Genomic DNA, 19,272 nt, shown 5'->3' with positions numbered 1-19,272 from the left:
ATAGCTTAAAGGGGCTAATAATATTGACCTTAAAATGGGTTTAAAACAATTAAAAATTCTTTTATTCTAGCCGAAATAAAACAAATAAGACTTTATCCAGAAGAAACAATATTAGAGGAAATACTGTGAGAAATTCCTGTTAAACACAGTTGGAGAAATACTTGATAAAGATAAAAAAAAAAGGTAAATAAAGTGTGTTTTTAAGGAACTGAGCTCAGTTTTCACTGTGATGACGGGCATATTCAAATGCTCCTTTGTTTGCGTGACCGCAGTTATTTCCTCTTATTTTCCCCTGCTGCTTCACTGTAATTTCTGCTGTTTTATTTATATGATGTCATTGTTTGTTTGATTTATGACAGATGACATTCAGGTGCGCTTTTATGAAGATGACGATTCAGGCTGGGAGGCGTATGGGGATTTCTCTCCTACAGACGTACACAGACAGGTCAGACACTCACTTACTCTGTTCCCTCATGGGTATTTATTTACCTGAGGTCTCAGGCTCAGTGACTCTGAATGTGTGGATGCTTCAAAGCTGAATTTCTGCATTTAGAGATACTGTAGTGATGCTTTATTTTTAAGTTTTATAAACTTGTTTAAGTATTCCTGTGATTTAGAGATTAATTGAAAGGTTTTTGTAAAAGTAAAAGAAACATTTTTACTATTGTCAGTGTTGAAAGTTATAATGGGAAATTTTGTACGGTCACTTTTTCTCAGTGTATTAGCAGGATTGAAATAATATATGTCATATCATATATCAGATTCTATATCATATATATCATTTATCATATCATATATCAGATCATATATATATCATATCATATCATATCATATATTCTATCACATATCAAATATTAAATCCTATTATATCATACATCACATATCATACATCATATCATATATCATATATCATGTCATGCATCATCTCGTATATCATATCGCATCATGTATCATCTCATATATCATATATATATCATATCATATATCACATCATATATCAGATTCTATATCATAAATCATATCATATATATCATATCATATATTATATCATATATCACATCATATATCATATCATGTATCATATATCATAAATCATATCATATATCATATCATATCACATATCATATCATATATCCTATCATTTATCATATCATATCACATATATCATATCATATATCATATCATATCACATATCATATATCCTATCATTTATCATATCATATCACATATATCATATCATATATCATATCATATCACATATCATATATCCTATCATTTATCATATCATATCACATATATCATATCATATATCATATCATATCACATATCATATATCCTATCATATATCATATCATATCACATATCATATATCATATCATATCACATATCATATATCCTATCATTTATCATATCATATCACATATATCATATCATTTATCCTATCATTTATCATATCATATCACATATCATATCATATATCATATCATATCACATATCATATCATATGTCCTATCATTTATCATATCATATCACATATATCATATCATATATCCTATCATATCATATCACATATATCATATCATATATCATATCATATCACATATCATATATCCTATCATATATCATATCATATCACATATCATATCATATCATATCACATATCATATCATATATCCTATCATTTATCATATATCATATCATATATCATATCATATATCATATTACATATCATATATCCTATCATATATCATATCATATCATATCACATATATCATATCACATATCATATCAAATATCCTATCATTTATCATATCATATCACATCATATATCCTATCATTTATCATATCATATCATATATCATATCATATATCATATCACATATCATATATCCTATCATATATCATATCATATCACATATATCATATCATATCACATATCATATCAAATATCCTATCATTTATCATATCATATCACATATCATATCATATATCCTATCATATATCATATCTTATCACATATCATATATTATAATAATAATAATAATAATAATAATAATAACTGCATATGATATAATACCTGTGGAATAAAATTACACTGTTAATGCATTCTCCCTGGAAAAAGAAAAAATTAATTATTCATTAAAGTTGTGGTTATATGTTGAGTTTGAGTGGCTGTGATTTTACAGTTATTATTATTATTATTATTATTATTATTATTATTATTATTATTATTATTATTATTTGTGTTCTTTGTCTTTTAATTGCTGTTTATCTTCCTATTATTGATATCAGTACTAGTTTTGTTGTTGTAGTTGTTGTTATATGTTGAGTTTGAGTGGCTGTGATTTTACAGTGTTTATTATTATTATTATTATTATTATTATTATTATTATTATTATTATTATTATTATTATTATTATTATTATTCTTTGTGTTCTTTGTCTTTTAATTGTTGTTCATCTTCCTGTTATCGATATCAGTATTAGTATTGTTGTTGTTGTTCTTAGTATTATTAGTATTAATATTAGTCGTAGTAGTAGTATTAATAGTATTGTTAATATTAATGTTAATATTTATGTTATTATAATAATTATGATTAATATGAGTATTGAATAATCCACCTGTTCTTCCTCTCCCTCAGTTTGCCATCGTCTTCAAGACTCCTAAATATCGAGACCTGAACCTGCAGAAGCCCATCTCAGTGTTCGTGCAGCTGAAGAGGAAATCTGACAATGAGACGAGCGAACCAAAGCCCTTCACCTACCATCCACAGATCATCGGTACACAGTTAACTTCTACAGCGCTTTTTACAGTAATGATCAGTCCAAAGCATCTTTACATTACAGTCACTATCAGAAAAGGGAAGGAGTTAGGATGGATTGTATATAAGCATTGTTAGCCTGCAGTTATACACTATATCAGGGGTGGGCAAACTCGGTCCTGGAGGGCCGGTGTCCTGCACAGTTTAGCTCCAACTCTAATCAAACACACCTGCTTATAAATTTCTAGTGATCTTGCAGATACTGATTAGCTTGTTCAGGTGTGTTTGATTAGTGTTGGAGCTAAACCGTGCAGGACACCGGCCCTCCAGGACCGAGTTTGCCCACCCCTACACTATATAGTGTTCCTAAGATGTCTAAGTGTATGTTTGGGGTCCCCGCAGGCTCTTAAAGTCCGCATGAACCAGAAGCTGCAACCTTTTTTTTTTTGCATTGTGACGCAGTTCCTAGAGAAACAGAATATTAAATGAGAAAACTGTGGGCGTGGCTTGTTTGCAAGCTGATTGGCTGTAGTAAAGTAGACATTTCATTCAGAAAGATGGGGAAAAGGGTTTAGGGAGAGTTATTACAAACTCCTCCTCCTTTTTCTGTTTGTTGTCATAGCGATGGGTCGTGGTTAAGTATCTTAGCGATGCCCAATACCTCAGACAGACCTCGTCTGTTTCTTAATTACAAGAACACCGAGAACCGGCTTGCGTTCTCGTGAAGATCGATCTTGCCTGGTCACCTCGAAAGAACGAACTCAGGAGAACAGAGAACGCATCCTGTGAGAAATGAGATGCTGCGTTCTTTCTGATGGTCACATGACCTTCACGTGTTTTTATTGGAAATTATTTAAACATCACAGTATTCATACAACGATTTATTGTTTTTCCCCTTTTCAGTATTTATAACATGCACAAAAGCCTTACAAATATACTTTTCACAATACAAATAACACAGATTTAATACGAATTTCAGCAAATAAACACCCTTGGGGTCCGAACACACCGTGCACTATTTTCCATTCCAAAACGTGCAAATCGAGGGTTAATGGTAAGGGCTAAGGGGGAGAATTGGAATTGGGCCTTAATGTGTTTTTCCCTTTATAAAATGTTCATGTTAATGTTTACTTTAATCATCTCATTTAGGGAAACTCCTGAGATAATGAAGAGATGTCTCTGAACTGTAATATTAAACAGGTATAGCATGCTGCGCTTCCCACCTCCTCTATTCAGCCGCAATGACTTCTGGGACTTCTTGAGTGAGTTTTGCGCTCAAGTCTGCATTGATGCATCCTCGATATTAAGAACGCATGCGGGAAGTTTCATGCGTCCTCCATTCTTGCAGTCTTGAGTTTTAAAACTGAACTTTGGCAGCTGATGACTTAACATGAGAACACATGATGCTGAAGAACGCATGTTAAGAAACGGCTCTAATCTGAGAACAGGAAGAGCGTTTTCAGGTTTCAGATAAAGATTACAAGCGCAAACTATTATTAATTGTTACGTAATGACATGCACAGATGAATTGTTCACCACAGAATTAGCAATGTGAGCTCACAACATCAATATAGTTAGTTTTGATTTCACATGTACTTTAAATAGTATTAAACATTGATGCATCAATTTAGAGCAGTTTAAGGGCCTTAAAAGCATTAAAAAGTCTTGAGTGCTATTTTACAAGGTATTCAGTTTGTATAATTTTTGATCATGCAATGTGTAGCTGTATGCTAAAGTTTGCCTGAATTTAATCTGTGATTATCAGGATGATGGTTAGGTTATGAAATCAATATAATCCTGCTAGATTTGTTTACTGTAGTAATCAAAGCAACACGGCTATTCCAACACGGCTATTTATAGCTCTACTGTGGCAAAGCTTCCCCTCCAAAAAATTATATTTATTTATTTATTTATTTATTTATTTATCTATTTATTTATTTATTTATTTATTTATTTATTTATTTATTTATTTATTTATTTATTTTTATTTATTTATTTATTTATTTTTATTTATTGTTTTTGTTATTATTATTATTATTATTATTATTTGTAATAAAACAGAAAAAAATTATATTATAATTATAATAATTATAAAATAATTATATAATATAATTATAAATAAATACCACTATTATTGTTATTATACAATTATTATTCTAAATAAATAACAGATATTAATCCTGTATGTAGGATTTCCAGTAATGTAGCTGAAAAATCTAGAGGCACAACTGGAGTGATATGCTAAGATAACTTAAGAAATCTTTTGCATTATTAATAAATTTCATTGGAATGAAATTCTGTAGACAGTTCTATAGAATACAAAAAAAGATGTTTTATAGAATTATAGTTGTGTGTTGTCTTCGAAATAAAGGGACTACAAGGCGTCACACACCGGATGCGCTGCTCATTGCCGCGACTCTGCGTGCACATGACAGTTAAAAGTATCACACACCAGACGCACACTTTTGCATGATATTTAAAATGAAACTATTCAGATGGCGCTCTGTCACGGCAGAAATATGAAATATGGCGCGCCGTGTCGCGGCACTGAGCAGCGCATCTGGTGTGTGACGCCCTATACTTTCAACTGTCATGTGCGCACCGTGTCGCGGCGATGAGTAACACATGCGGTGTGTGTTGGCCTTTAAGCAGGTGGAATTACCTGGAAGGGATTATGACTCTTAATCAATACACTTTGCATATGAAATTATTTACATCTCAAAGCATTTACTGGGGCACTGGCGGTATATATGTATATATATGTATATGTGTATATATGTATATGTGTGTGTGTATACATATATATATATAATTTTTTTTTTTTTGTGAAGTGGCAATGGGGTCTTAAACTGATTTTAAAAGTTATTTCACTCTCTGATTCCTGTATATAGGCTGATTAATACATGTCCAGTATATACTACATTATATTAAATGAGTTCGATTCTACAGCAGCTTCTGTTTGTTTTCTAGATAAAGAAGAAGTGCAGAGGAAGAGACAGAAGACCCTGCCTAACTTCCAGGACTACAGCGGAGCAGGAGGCGGAGCCGGGGGCATGTTTAGAGGAGGAGGGGGCGGGTCTACAGCAGGGGGCGGACCCAGTGGTGGAGGTGGCGGAGGTACTTCAGCATATCATTACACTTCATATATGCATCCCAAATCACATTCTTATGCACTTCTCCACATCATGTTGTAGTATAATGAGTGCAAGTGCTCTAAAAAAAGAATAAGTACACTTTAAAGGGCACATATTATGCAAAAATTACTTTTCTAAGAGGTTTAAACCCAGCTTTGTGTCAGCAGTGTGTGAATATATCCAGCCTCTAATGTTCAACTGTAATTAATTGTGTTTGTTCTAATCAGACTTGATGAAGGAAACACTTTGATTGACATTCTCCCTTTGTACGTGTCATCAGAGGGGGAAAGCCCCGCCCACTAGTGCCAATCTCTCCCTCATTAGCATAAACAGCAGCTCTGAGTGAGAAGCGTTTAATATCTTCTTTTGTAGTGCTTTGGGTTTACAGAAAAGTGCATTACATGTCAGATGCATTATTATAGTAGTGTACTATATGTGCATAGTGTACAGTGTAGTGCATATTGTATAGTGTCATTTGGGACGCAACTGTAGATTGTTTGACCTTTGCAGATTCTTTTAGGTTAAATATGTGATCTTTCTGTATTATAGGACATTTCTTCCACGGGTATCAAAATTTTAATAATTTTGGGACTGGATACAGCTGCTCCTCGGGCATGGGAGGAGGCGGGACCAACATCAAGCATGGTGAGAGTTTGAGCTGTCAATCATTGTGTGCAGAATTTTGTGAATAAACTAGAGCTGTCAATCGATTTAAAAAATTTACAAAATAATTGGTCTTTTTTTTCTGCAATTATTCATGATTAATCGCATTTAAAAGACTGAAACTTGTAATTTGGGCTATTCACACGTAAAATTGATATAAACGCAAGACAAAAATAATTTAAATTCAAAATATAATTGTTTATTAGATTTTTTGTTTAACTTGTAACACCGATTTCTTCATGTAAACAACATACCTGCAATAAACCATCAAGATCCTCAAACTGCTGGCTTGACAGCCATATTTATTACAGAAATACAACCACAGGCATGTTAATGCCATTTGAATTTCAAAACAATCAATGCCAATAAACAAAGAATTGATTTCCATGTTGGATTCTGAGTGGACTGCAGAGAAATGCAGAAACACAGGCGTTGCAGATATGAAAATTGGAAAATTCTAATAATGAAGTAATGAATACAAACAATTGTACTCATTGAAAAGTTGTATTCCTGAGAGTTGAGAACATTAATTATAAAGTAGAAACTATTTTGTTTAGTCCTCCTTTACATTCAGCCAGTTAAGATCGTCCCAGTCTGTTGGCATTATCAGGGGACGATGTGGCCCTTTTCTTTTAATTGATGTGAGCTGAGAGTGAGAACAGTCTCTCACAAGCAGAATCACTGAATCAGCATATGAATTTCGCCGACTAATTTTGGTGCCACTGGTGCTATTACAACGACATAAGAAGGATCAAGGGGTACATCAAAGGCACCCACAGGTACGCGCTGTCTTGCACCAAAGACTAATTCTTACAGGGACTTTGGTCACACCATCTCTAAACATTTAATTCTAAACAACTCTGAGGGATACACCGTCGGCGATGTTTAGGCGTTTGTTCTTGTTGCTAGGAAACGCGCACGTACACACACACACACACACACACACACACACACACACACACAATGAACGCGACTCCCTTCAGATTCATCAACACGTACGATCGCATTCATCAAATTTGCCTAAACTAAGCGTTCTAAAGGATTGCTATATTGTACAAGCAATGATTCTGACACAGCAACCTGAAGCAGACGCCTTACAAAAGTTTCGTTTAAGGAAGGACACACGTCAAACTTAATGAGACATTTAAGGGCTCATGGAATCATAGCCGAGTAATGCGCTGTCTCTGACAGCTTGCGACATCCTCTGCCACTTTCTGAGTACATTTACATGGACACCAATAGTCTGATTTTAATATGATTAAGATAATACTCTAATTAAGAGTCGACCATGTAAACAGCTAATTTTTTTTGATTACCTTAAAGGACCACCGAGTCACAAAATGCAGAGGTTTTTCTTTCCATTTAGCATGTGGTATCAAAGTCCATCAAAACAAAAGTATAAAGATAAAAAATGAAACATCCGAAATTAGATGACACTCTGGAGGAAACGCTGGAGAGCCTGGTGCTGCGACATTAATTGTTTTATACTAAAACTTGCCTTCTAAAAGTCCATCCTTGATCTTATCCATGTTTCTTTGCACATAGAAAACACGTCAACCACAACAGGAAATAAAAAACCTGCGACTGTGTTAATTGCGTGAAGTTTTTTAACACGTTAAATATTTCTAATTAATCACACGTGTTAAGGCACTAATTTTGACAGCACTAGATTAAACACATTAAATCTGCGGGTTTATGCAGAATGTTTAGATTATAAGAGCTGAAACATAAATCAATTACAAAGTAAAAATGCTGGAGCTCTCTCATATATAATAAAATAGTAAAAGAATAAAAAAATAAAAGGTTATTGCAACTTTTTAATCTTAGGATTGTAGGAAATTTGGATCCGTGTAATGAACTGTGAATAATTTGCTTTATTATTTGCAATAATTTGACTTTATATGCTTATATCTAGACTGGATCAGATTTGTTTCGGTGCTGATTTTGTACCTGTTATTGCATTTTGACTGTTTATATTTCACCTTTCTGTTGGGCGGATCTCAGGCTTTGTTGTATATAGTTCACAATCTAAAATGCTCAATAAAAAAGCAAGTCTCTCATATAATAACATATCTACTAAAAGGCATACATAAATCATATAAATATTTTAAATATTAGTTAATAAAATTACTGAATTAATGTAAAACCTGAATGTGTAATGTGTATTTATATAGTGCGTTTATTGTGTATGGCCATACACGCAAAGCGCTTCACAATCACCACACCACCACCAGTGTGCAGCATCCACTTGGCAGCCACAGGACACCGGCGCCAGTGCTTCACCACACACCAGCTCTAGATGGAGTGGAGAGACAGTGATAGAGCCAATTCGGTGGATGGGGATGATTGAGAGGCCATGATGTAGGGAATTTGGCCAGGAAACCAGGGATTAGACAGGACACAAGAAGTGCCATGGGATTATTAATGAGCACAGATAGTCAGGACCTCGGTTTAACATCTCATCCGAAAGACGAATAAATATATATTAACACACAAGTAAATAAATAGACTCAATGATGGGCTAAAAATCTGAGCAAATCTGCATATTTCTGCATGCATATATTCTGTGTGTTCCTACTGATGACTTGCATTAACTGTGTACCGGGCCCATGATGTCATTTAGCTCAGGATTCTTTACATGTTCAAGGTCAGTACTGGCCCAATACCCACATTAGTGGTTCCGTTTCACATCAGTTGGAATAGAATAACTTTTGCATAGATTATGATAGAGACATTTTTCTTTTTTCCTATGATTACTGACATTAAAAAAATAATTAATTACAGCAACCTAGAGCACACAGAGCCTAAAAGGTCCACTTTCAAATCAGAGTTTACAAAAAAAATGACAAATAAATATTTTTGGAGTTTTATTTATTATGAAACAGACAACATATACAACGTTTTAATCACTTTTAACAGTGTTTCATGAAAATTCAAAGGGTTTTCTTTAAAATGATACCAAACTTACCAATAACAAACACCTCTGCATGTGGATTTGGGAAGCTTTTAAATTTGGTTAGGCAAAAGCCCAAAATAACACAACTTTAAGAGGTTAAAACATAAGAAAAAAGATGATGTTGCATGTCAGAAATAATTTTTTATTTCAATTTTCTTGCTTTTTTTAAAAAATTTTTTAAGCGCACCAAGAGCCAGTTGAAGACGGTGAAGATGATGATGAAGATGACGATGATGATCCGGCAGCAGGAGGTGTTGTGCAGATCTCTGATCATCCTGGATTTACTAGAGTAAAAACAGAAGATCTGGACGCCTCAGGTTTGGCTGACTTTAATTTTGAGTGTAAACAGTGAAGATGAGTCTGTGGAGAGAGGTCAGATGATGCTCATTTATCTATTTTATATTAATCATGTCAGAAATTGCTATTAAAACTCATAAATAATGACAGAAAGGAAATAAAACCTGAAGTTTTGATGTAGAATGTCTGAAAGGGTATTTATGAAGAGTAATAATATAAAAGATTATTGTAGAAACATTGATTTGATTGATTGATTGATTGATTGATTGATTGATTTTTCCGGGTGGAAAATAGCAGTTTTTCCCTTTTAAGGTCAATGTATTGTTGTGCATGTCCCTGTCTAATAAAGATTATAGATGCACAAATAAAAATATATAAATAAAGTAATTATAGTGTGAATAAATCTATTATTTAAGTTTGACACATGATCATACAGATATCACATAAAGCAGCATCTTCTGGCCTCTTTAAAGGGATAGTTCACCCAAAAATGTAATTTACTCACTGTTTACTCTCCCTCAGGGGATTTCAAACCTTTATAAATATTATATATGTTTATTCTGTTCAACACAAAAGAAGATTGTTTAAAGAATGTTAGAAACTGGTAACCATTGACTTCCATAGTAGAAAACGCAAATACAAAAGAAGTCAATGGTTACTGGTTTCCCACAGACAAAAGAAGATATTTTGAAAAATGTCAAAGCGGTAACCATTGACTTCCATAGTAACAAATACAATGGAAGTCAATGGTTACCGGTTTCCAACGTACAAAAGAATATGTTTTGAATAATGTTGGAAACCTGTAACCATTGACTTCCATTGTAGGAAATACAAATACAATGGAAGTAAATGGTTACTGGTTTCCGACATACAAAAGAAGAAATTTTGAAGAATGTAAGAAACCTTTAAACATGGACTTTCATTGTTGAAAAAGCAAATACAAGGGAAGTCAATGGTTACAAGCTTTTTATATTTTTAAAAATATCTTTGTATCAAAATATCTGGTTACCAGTTTCCAACATACAAAAGAAGAAAGTTAGTGGTTACTGGTTTTCAACATTCTTCAAAATATCTTCTTTCTGTGTTCTTTGTTCTTGTTTCTGTGTTCAACAGAAGAAACTTCTACAGTTTTGAAACCACTTGAAGGAGAGTAAATGATGACAGAATTTTTAGCTTTGCGTGAACTAACCCTCCTCCAGCATTTTCAGCATCACTTGATGAGTTTCATCAGTAGTTTGTGGATTTGTGCGTGTGTAAATGTGTGCGTGTGTTCTGTTTTTTGTTTTCTTTTTCCAGGAAGTGTGTTAGCGCCTCATTTAGCTGAACTAGTGGGTCGACATGCTGAAGCGCTCTTTCATTACGCAGTAACAGGTGATGCTCGACTGCTGCTGGCTCCACAGCGCCCCCTCATGACCACTCAGGATGAGGACGGAGACACGTACGTCAACTAACACTACTCTTACTGTTCAGCACTTAATTATTAGCCCTCCTGTGACATTTTAATTAAGTACACCTTAATTACAGCATGTACATTTATTACAGTAAATAAATCAAATTACTACTACTGGGCAAAGATTAATCATGATACTATACTGTACTCTGCTAAACTATACCATATTATATTTTACTATACTAATCTGTACTCGAATTAACTAAATTATACTGTACCAAATTATACTATAAACAATGCTAAACTATACTATGCTATGCTAAACTATGATACTACACCATACTATACTAAACTGTACTCTACTGTACTTTACTATACCAAATTGTACTATACTGAACTATACGAAACTGTTCTATACCATACTAAACTGTACTATACTACTCTATATGACACTGTACCACACTGTACTATACTACACTATGCTGAACTATATTATATTAATTTATACAGTACTATACTACATTAAACTACACTATACTATACTAAACCATAGTGTACTACACTGCACAATACCACACTATTCTACATTAAACCGTATTATACTAAACCATGATATACTAAACTATACTGTACTAAACTACTGGACTACACTCAACTATATTATACTAAACTATACTGTGCCATACTCAACTATATTATATTAAACTATACTATATTATACTAAACTATGCTATACTAAACTATATTATACTAAACTATACTGTACTATGCTACACTATATTATACCAAACTATGCTATACTATACTATATTATACTAAACTATATGGTACTATACTGAACTATATTATACTAACCTATACCGTACTATACTGAACTATATTATACCAAACTATGTTATACTATACTAAACTATATTATACTAAACTATACTGCACTATACTAAACTATATTATACCAAACTATGTTATACTATACTATATTATACTAAACTATACTGTACTATACCAAACTATGTTATACAATACTATATTATACTAAACCATACTGTACTATACTATACTATACTTTATTATACTAAACTATACTGTACTATACCAAACTATATTATACCAAACTATGATATACTATATTATACTAAACTATACTGTACTATACTAAGCTATATTATACAAAACAATGCTATACTTAACTATATTATACCAAACAATGCTATACTAAACTATATTATACTAAACTATACTGTACTATACTAAACTATATTATACTAAACTAAACTATATTATACCAAACTGTGCTATACTATAATGAACTAATGTACTATACTATACTAAACTGTACTATACCAAACTATACTGTACTCTACTAAACTATATTATAGTAAACTATGCTATACTATACTAAACTATAATGTACTATACTAAACTATACTATACTAAACTATACTGTACTATACTATACCAAACCATACTGTACTATACTGTACTATACTAAACTATATTATACTAAAATATACTGTACTAAACTATGCTGTACTATACTAAACTATATTATGCTAAAGTATGCTACACTATACTAAACTGTTATGTACTATACTAAACTATTCTGTACTGAACTATACTGTACTATCCTAAACTAAACTATACTGCACTATACTTTACTACACTACACGACGCTATAATGTACTATACTGTACTGTACTAAAGTGTATTATATGCCACTATTCTAAACTATACTGTACGATACTATTGTAAACTATATTTTACTAAACTATACTGTACTATACTCTACTGTGCTATGTTAAAGTGTATTATACACCACTATACTAAACTATATTGTACTATTCTAAACTATATTATACTAAACTATACTGTACTATACTCTACTGTGCTATGTTAAAGTGTATTATACACCACTATACTAAACTATATTGTACTATTCTAAACTATATTATACTAAACTATACTGTACTATGCAAAACTGTACTATACTGTACTACCATGTTATCTTGTACTATGCTAAAGTGTATTATATGCCACTATACTAAACTATTCTGTACTGTACTATACTAAACAATACTGTACTAAACTCTACTATACTACACTTTACTAAACTATACTGTACTATACTATAGTAAACTGCAGTGTGTGTTTGTGTATGTGTTCAGGGGTCTGCATCTGGGAGTTCTGCACAGTCAGGCAGAGGCTGTGAGGAATTTAGCTCAGGTTATTTCTACTCTTCCTGGAGAAGATGTGCTCAACATGAGGAACGACCTCTACCAGGTACAACACACACACACACACACACACACACAGTCACAGGGCTGTTTAGACATTATTCAGAGTTTCCACTGCTCATGGAAGTTCTGGAATATCATCAAATTTGTAAAGTGCAGTTATCAAAATGTCATTTTTCTATTGTTTTGGTTATTGGTAATTTTTTTTCTGTGTCCTTTAATTTCTATTATTATCTTCTGCTAAATGTAAATGTACAGTTGAAGTCAGAATTATTCCATTATATTATGATAGGGTCTGTAATTGTGATCTGTAAATGTGTGTGTGTGCAGACTCCTGTGCATTTGGCGGTGCTGACGCAGCAGCGAGCGGCGCTGGAGGCTTTACTGGAGGCCGGAGCGGATATAACCCTCACTGACCGACACGGAGACACGGCTCTGCATCTGGCAGCTCAGCAGAAAGAGGACGACATCATACACACACTGCTGAAACACAGAGACGTGGAGCCACTGCACATGGTCTACAACACTGCAGGTCTCACACACACTAATGAATCAAGCGTCTTCCTGAAGGAGATAATTAAAAGAACTAATGTTGCTTTGTCCTTGTGTGCTGTTGGGTCATTTTCATCCACTCTGGGCTGATTTTAAGTCTTACACTTTATTTGTTACCAGTCTTATTTTGGGTGTGTGTGCGTGCATTTGTGTGTGTGAATATGTATGTATGTATGTATGTACTGTATGTATGTATGTATGTATGTATGTATGTGTGTGTGTGTGTGTGTATGTTTGTCTATGTATGTATATTTATGTGTATGTATGTGTGTTTATGTTTCTGTGTGTGTGTGTGCAGGTCTGTGTCCTCTCCATCTGGCTGTGCTCTCCAACAGTCTGGTGTGTGTGCGTGCTCTGCTGGATGCGGGTGTGGATGTTGAGCTCCAGGAGCTCTCCAGCGGCCGCACTGCCCTCCATCTGGCCACCGAGCTGGGCAACCTGTCGCTGGCCGGCTGCCTGCTGCTGGAGGTATCGCACAAGCTTTTATAAAACACTGAGGGTCCGCAAGATTTATTTTAGAACTGTTACTTAACCAGGAAGTCCCATTGAGGTTTATACAGTCAAATATTCATATCCCAAATTCTGACTTACATTTATTAAATATTGTTTTTCCTGAATGATGCCTCTTGTACATCAGCTTATTATCTTTTGGGAGAAGTCTGTGTCGTTTCTGGTCCAAACTAAATTGCTGGTTGAATAAATGTCAGAATTTGCCTGGGGTATGAATAATTTTGGGCTCGACTGTACGTCATCCTGGAGTCTTATGTTGCACAGGTGTATTTTTGGCAATAATACAGGAGTATCATATCTCTTAAAGGGACAGTGCACCCAAAAATGAACATTCTGTCATCAGTTACTCATCATTCATTCATTTAAAATCTTTATGAGTTTCTTTCATCTGTTGAACACAAACGAAGATATTTTGAAAAATGTTGGAAACCTTTAACCATTGACTTCCATAGTTTTTGTTACAATAGAAGTCAATGGTTACCAATTTCCATCATTCTTCAAAATATCTTCTCTTGTGTTTAACAGATGAAAGAAAGCCATAATGGTTTGGAACCACTTGAGGGAGAGTAAATAGTGAGTTAATTTTCATTTTTGGGGTGAACCGCACCTTTAATTTCTCTGCAGCAGTGTTGTGTTGATGCATGTATTGATCATGTGTTGTGTTTGTGTGTGCGCAGGGTAATGCATATGTGGACAGTGTGACCTATAACGGCTCTACAGCTCTTCATATTGCTGCCGGACGAGGCTCTACTAAACTGAGCGCTCTCCTCATGGCCGCAGGTAGAACTCTAAATCAGTGTTTCTCAACCACGTTCCTGGAGGACCACCAGCACTGTATGTTTTGGATGTCTCCTCTGTCTGTCAAACCCATTACAGGTCTTGCAGTCAATGCTAATGAGCTAATGATATGAGTTAGATGTGTTTGCTTAAGGAGACATGGGAATCCGCAGAGCTGGTGGTCCTCCAGGAACTTGGTTGAGAAATACTGCTCTAAATGCAATTAGCCATGCTTCCATCCACCTGTTTCTATGCACATTTTGGATTTTCTGCATAATGAAAATGCAAAGATGTGCAAAAAAATGTTGTGTTCAACTGAGTAGGATAAAAATAAGAATAAACGCGTATAAACTCTGATGTAATCAGATTCAGTGAGTAAAGTCTGTGCATGCGCTTCATCAGTGTGTGTGATGTGATGTAGTTTTTGACAGATGATGATCAGATATAAATGTGTTTCAGGGACTTTGCATTAGTGGACTTTACAGCACATTATAAAACATCTCAATATGATTTTTTAAGCATTTCATGATGTGATATTTCACAATTTTTGCAGCCTAAAATGCCTGATTTTGAGGGTGAATTTCTCCAAAATTGTGGCAATATTTACAGCAATTCTTGTTGTTTTGCTGTGTAAATATACACACAAATATCTTTATTCTTCAAAATCAAGATCCCATAATGCAATTTAAAATGTTAAATAAATTAATAAATTAATTAATTAATTAATTAATAAATACATAAATACATTAATAAATTAATAAATTAATAAATTAATACATAAATAATTAAATAAATACATTAATGAATTAATAAATAAATAAATAAATAAATAAATAAATTAATTAATTAATTAATTAATCAACAAAACTTAATCAAATTAATTAATTAATTAATTAATTAACAAATTAATCAATAAATTAATCAATAAATTAATTAATTAATACATAAATAAAGAAACATGAATTACAAAATACAATACTATATTGTTTGCTAAAAACCATCTGCGAGCTAAATAGCATATTCTATTTCATAGGATTGTAAAAACAGTATGTGAGGAGTACCCGGATGACCTACAACTTTGAGAGGGGTCTAGATGCAGACCTGGTGCAGTGCAATCTGAGCTGCATCCGATGCTTTTTAATGCGCTCACCTAACCCCACCCCTCCCAGTGACGTCACTAGCCCCATTGAGTACATTCTGTCTGACAGTGCATCACTGAGAGATGCAGTCTCAGCTTGCATCATCAAGGCTGCATCCCGATACTTCCAGAGAGATTCTATTGTGTGCATCCAGTAGATGCAGTGCTATCCTGTAATGCCACGCAACTGACATGGGAAGGTCACATGACCAATGGTGGATGTAGTTCATCCCAATTCCATTCATACTACTGGCAGTCATACTATATATATATAATGGCAGTGTAGTAAATTCACATGTATTAGCTGGTGATTTCAGACGCAGCCTGTTAGTTTAGGGATATTGTTTCACAGTGTGGTCAGGATTCGAGTTAAACCTGCATCGTGGATATTCAGATGTCCTGTGCTGTCCTCAGGAGCAGATCCTCATAAGGAGAACTGTGAGCCGCTGTTCTTCAGAGATGAGGAGGAGGAGGAGGAGGAGGATGATGAAGGATTTATTCCTGGATCTAGTCCTCTGAGCTTGGCCGTCTCTCCAGAGGTGTGTGTGTGTCTTTGTTTGTGTGTGCGTATGTCTTTTGTATTTGTGTGTGTGGGTTTTTGTTTGTGTGTGTTTGTGACTTATTGTATAATTGCTCGTGTGTGTGTGTGTGTGTGTGTGTGTGTGTGTGTGTGTATCCGTGTGTTCAGGTGTATAATATTCTGAATGGAGAAGAGTATCAGCCCTCCACTGTTGTTGTTCCACCACAAGGTAGGAATATTTATATATACTAAAATAAAATAATATATATGTGTGTGTGTGTGTGTGTGTGTGTGTTTAAAAAGTGAGTAAAGCTCCAAATCCATTTATTTCCTTCACTTTTATCTCAATGCACACAAAAGTATTGGGAACACTAAACATTCTGAATTACAACATGCAGATACAGACTGCTGAATGTGTCGTTACTTTACAGAACGGGAATAAAAGCAAAACGTTTAACAGCAGCGTCTGCAGCTACTGCAACAACTATTACATTCATGCTGAGGCAGAAACAGAACTGATTTGTTGTTGTGTGTTTTGTGTGTTGTGTGTGTTTGCGTATGTGTTTCGTGTACGTGTGCATTGGTGCTTGTGCATGTGTGCGTTTCTATGTGTGTGCGCCTTTGTGTATGTCTCCGTTTGTGCTTGTGCATGTGTGTGTTTCTATGTGTGTGCGCCTTTGTGTATGTTTCCGCTTGTGCATGTGTGCGTTTCTATGTGTGTGCGTCTTTGTGTATGTCTCCGCTTGTGCATGTGTGCGTTTCTATGTGTGTGCGTTTGTGCATGTCTCCGTTTGTGCTTGTGCATGTGTGCGCCTTTGTGTATGTCTCCGTTTGTGCTTGTGCGTGTGTGCGTCTTTGTGTATGTCTCCGCTTGTGCATGTGTGCGTTTCTATGTGTGTGCGTTTGTGCATGTCTCCGTTTGTGCTTGTGCATGTGTGCGTTTCTATGTGTGTGCGCCTTTGTGTATGTCTCCGTTTGTGCTTGTGCATGTGTGCGTTTCTATGTGTGTGTGTTTGTGCATGTCTCCGTTTGTGCTTGTGCATGTGTGCATTTCTATGTGTGTGCGCCTTTGTGTATGTCTCTGTTTGTGCATGTGTGCGTTTCTATGTGTGTGTGTTTGTGCATGTCTCCGTTTGTGCTTGTGCATGTGTGCGTTTCTATGTGTGTGTGTTTGTGCATGTCTCCGTTTGTGCTTGTGCATGTGTGCATTTCTATGTGTGTGCGCCTTTGTGTATGTCTCTGTTTGTGCATGTGTGCGTTTCTATGTGTGTGTGTTTGTGCATGTCTCCGTTTGTGCTTGTGCATGTGTGCGTTTCTATGTGTGTGCGTCTTTGTGCATGTCTCCGTTTGTGCATGTGTGCGTTTCAATGTGTGTGCGCCTTTGTGTATGTCTCCGTTTGTGCTTGTGCATGTGTGCGTTTCAATGTGTGTGCGCCTTTGTGTGCATTTGTGCATGTCTTGCATGTACATGTGTGTTTTTGCGCATGTATGTATGCGTGTGTCCATGCATGTGTTCATTTTGTGTGCGCGCGTGTGTGTGTGTGTGTTTGCATGTGTGTGTGTGCGCAGGAGACATGCAGAGCCTAAGCTCCTCAGTGAAGCAGGATCTGTGCTCTGCTCTGGACGGGCCCGCGGGCGGCTGGGAGACTCTGGCTGATGTTCTAGGTCTCGGGATCCTCAACAGCGCCTTCAGACTGAGCTCCTGTCCTGCTGGGAAACTGCTGGACAGCTATGAGGTCAGACAGGTCACACTCTCACACCACATGCTTGCATGCAAACACATTCATAAACGCTGTTTGACATGTTCTGATTAGCATCTCACTGAAGAATTGGAAATGAATGCAGAAATGATCCATTATTAAGTAAAGTGGTCAGAGTAAGAGCCATCGTTTGATTTAATATAGTGTATTAATAGTGCTCAAATACAGCTGGAGTCAGAGCGATGTGTTCTGCAGGTGTCTGGAGGGACGGTGCTGGAGCTGCTGGAGGGTCTGAAGCGGGTGGGAAACGGCAGCGCTGTAACTTTACTCCAGAATAGTGTGTGTGAAGAGCCCAAGTCTGTCCACAACACAACACACATCACAGGTAACACACTCAACAGCTGCTTTCCCTCTAAACTTTGATGCAGAGTAATAATCAATAAGTGAATAAAGAGCCTAAATGAAAGGAACAAGAGGGACCAAAATCAGGCCTCATGTACGAAGACTTGCGTTGAATTCATACTAAAACATTGTGTATGCACAAAGCTGTGAATGTGTGTACGCAGTAAATAAATCAGTTGTATGAAACAGTGTGTACGCTGAATCCCACACATATTCTCTATGTACATCTGAATTAATA

At 35.0% G+C, this 19,272-nt stretch overlaps 1 protein-coding gene across 1 annotated transcript in view; it reads left to right on the top strand.

Annotated features, from left to right (window-relative positions):
- nfkb1 (nuclear factor of kappa light polypeptide gene enhancer in B-cells 1) overlaps window positions 1-19,272 on the top strand; it is a 62,215-nt gene that overhangs the window by 30,087 nt on the left and 12,856 nt on the right. The window contains exons 8-21 of the mRNA XM_056471874.1: window positions 360-445; window positions 2,642-2,780; window positions 5,732-5,878; window positions 6,445-6,540; window positions 9,697-9,831; window positions 11,108-11,249; window positions 13,367-13,481; window positions 13,766-13,967; window positions 14,286-14,455; window positions 15,175-15,277; window positions 16,827-16,951; window positions 17,101-17,161; window positions 18,502-18,668; window positions 18,888-19,017. Coding sequence (XP_056327849.1) covers window positions 360-445; window positions 2,642-2,780; window positions 5,732-5,878; window positions 6,445-6,540; window positions 9,697-9,831; window positions 11,108-11,249; window positions 13,367-13,481; window positions 13,766-13,967; window positions 14,286-14,455; window positions 15,175-15,277; window positions 16,827-16,951; window positions 17,101-17,161; window positions 18,502-18,668; window positions 18,888-19,017 — 1,818 coding nt within the window. The remainder of the gene's footprint in view (window positions 1-359; window positions 446-2,641; window positions 2,781-5,731; window positions 5,879-6,444; window positions 6,541-9,696; window positions 9,832-11,107; window positions 11,250-13,366; window positions 13,482-13,765; window positions 13,968-14,285; window positions 14,456-15,174; window positions 15,278-16,826; window positions 16,952-17,100; window positions 17,162-18,501; window positions 18,669-18,887; window positions 19,018-19,272) is intronic.

The sequence above is a fragment of the Danio aesculapii genome, chromosome 14, assembly GCF_903798145.1.
Source record: "Danio aesculapii chromosome 14, fDanAes4.1, whole genome shotgun sequence".
NCBI lineage: Eukaryota > Metazoa > Chordata > Actinopteri > Cypriniformes > Danionidae > Danio > Danio aesculapii.
The sequence above is the reverse complement of the archived record's forward strand: the minus strand, read 5'-3'. Positions and strand labels throughout refer to the sequence as shown.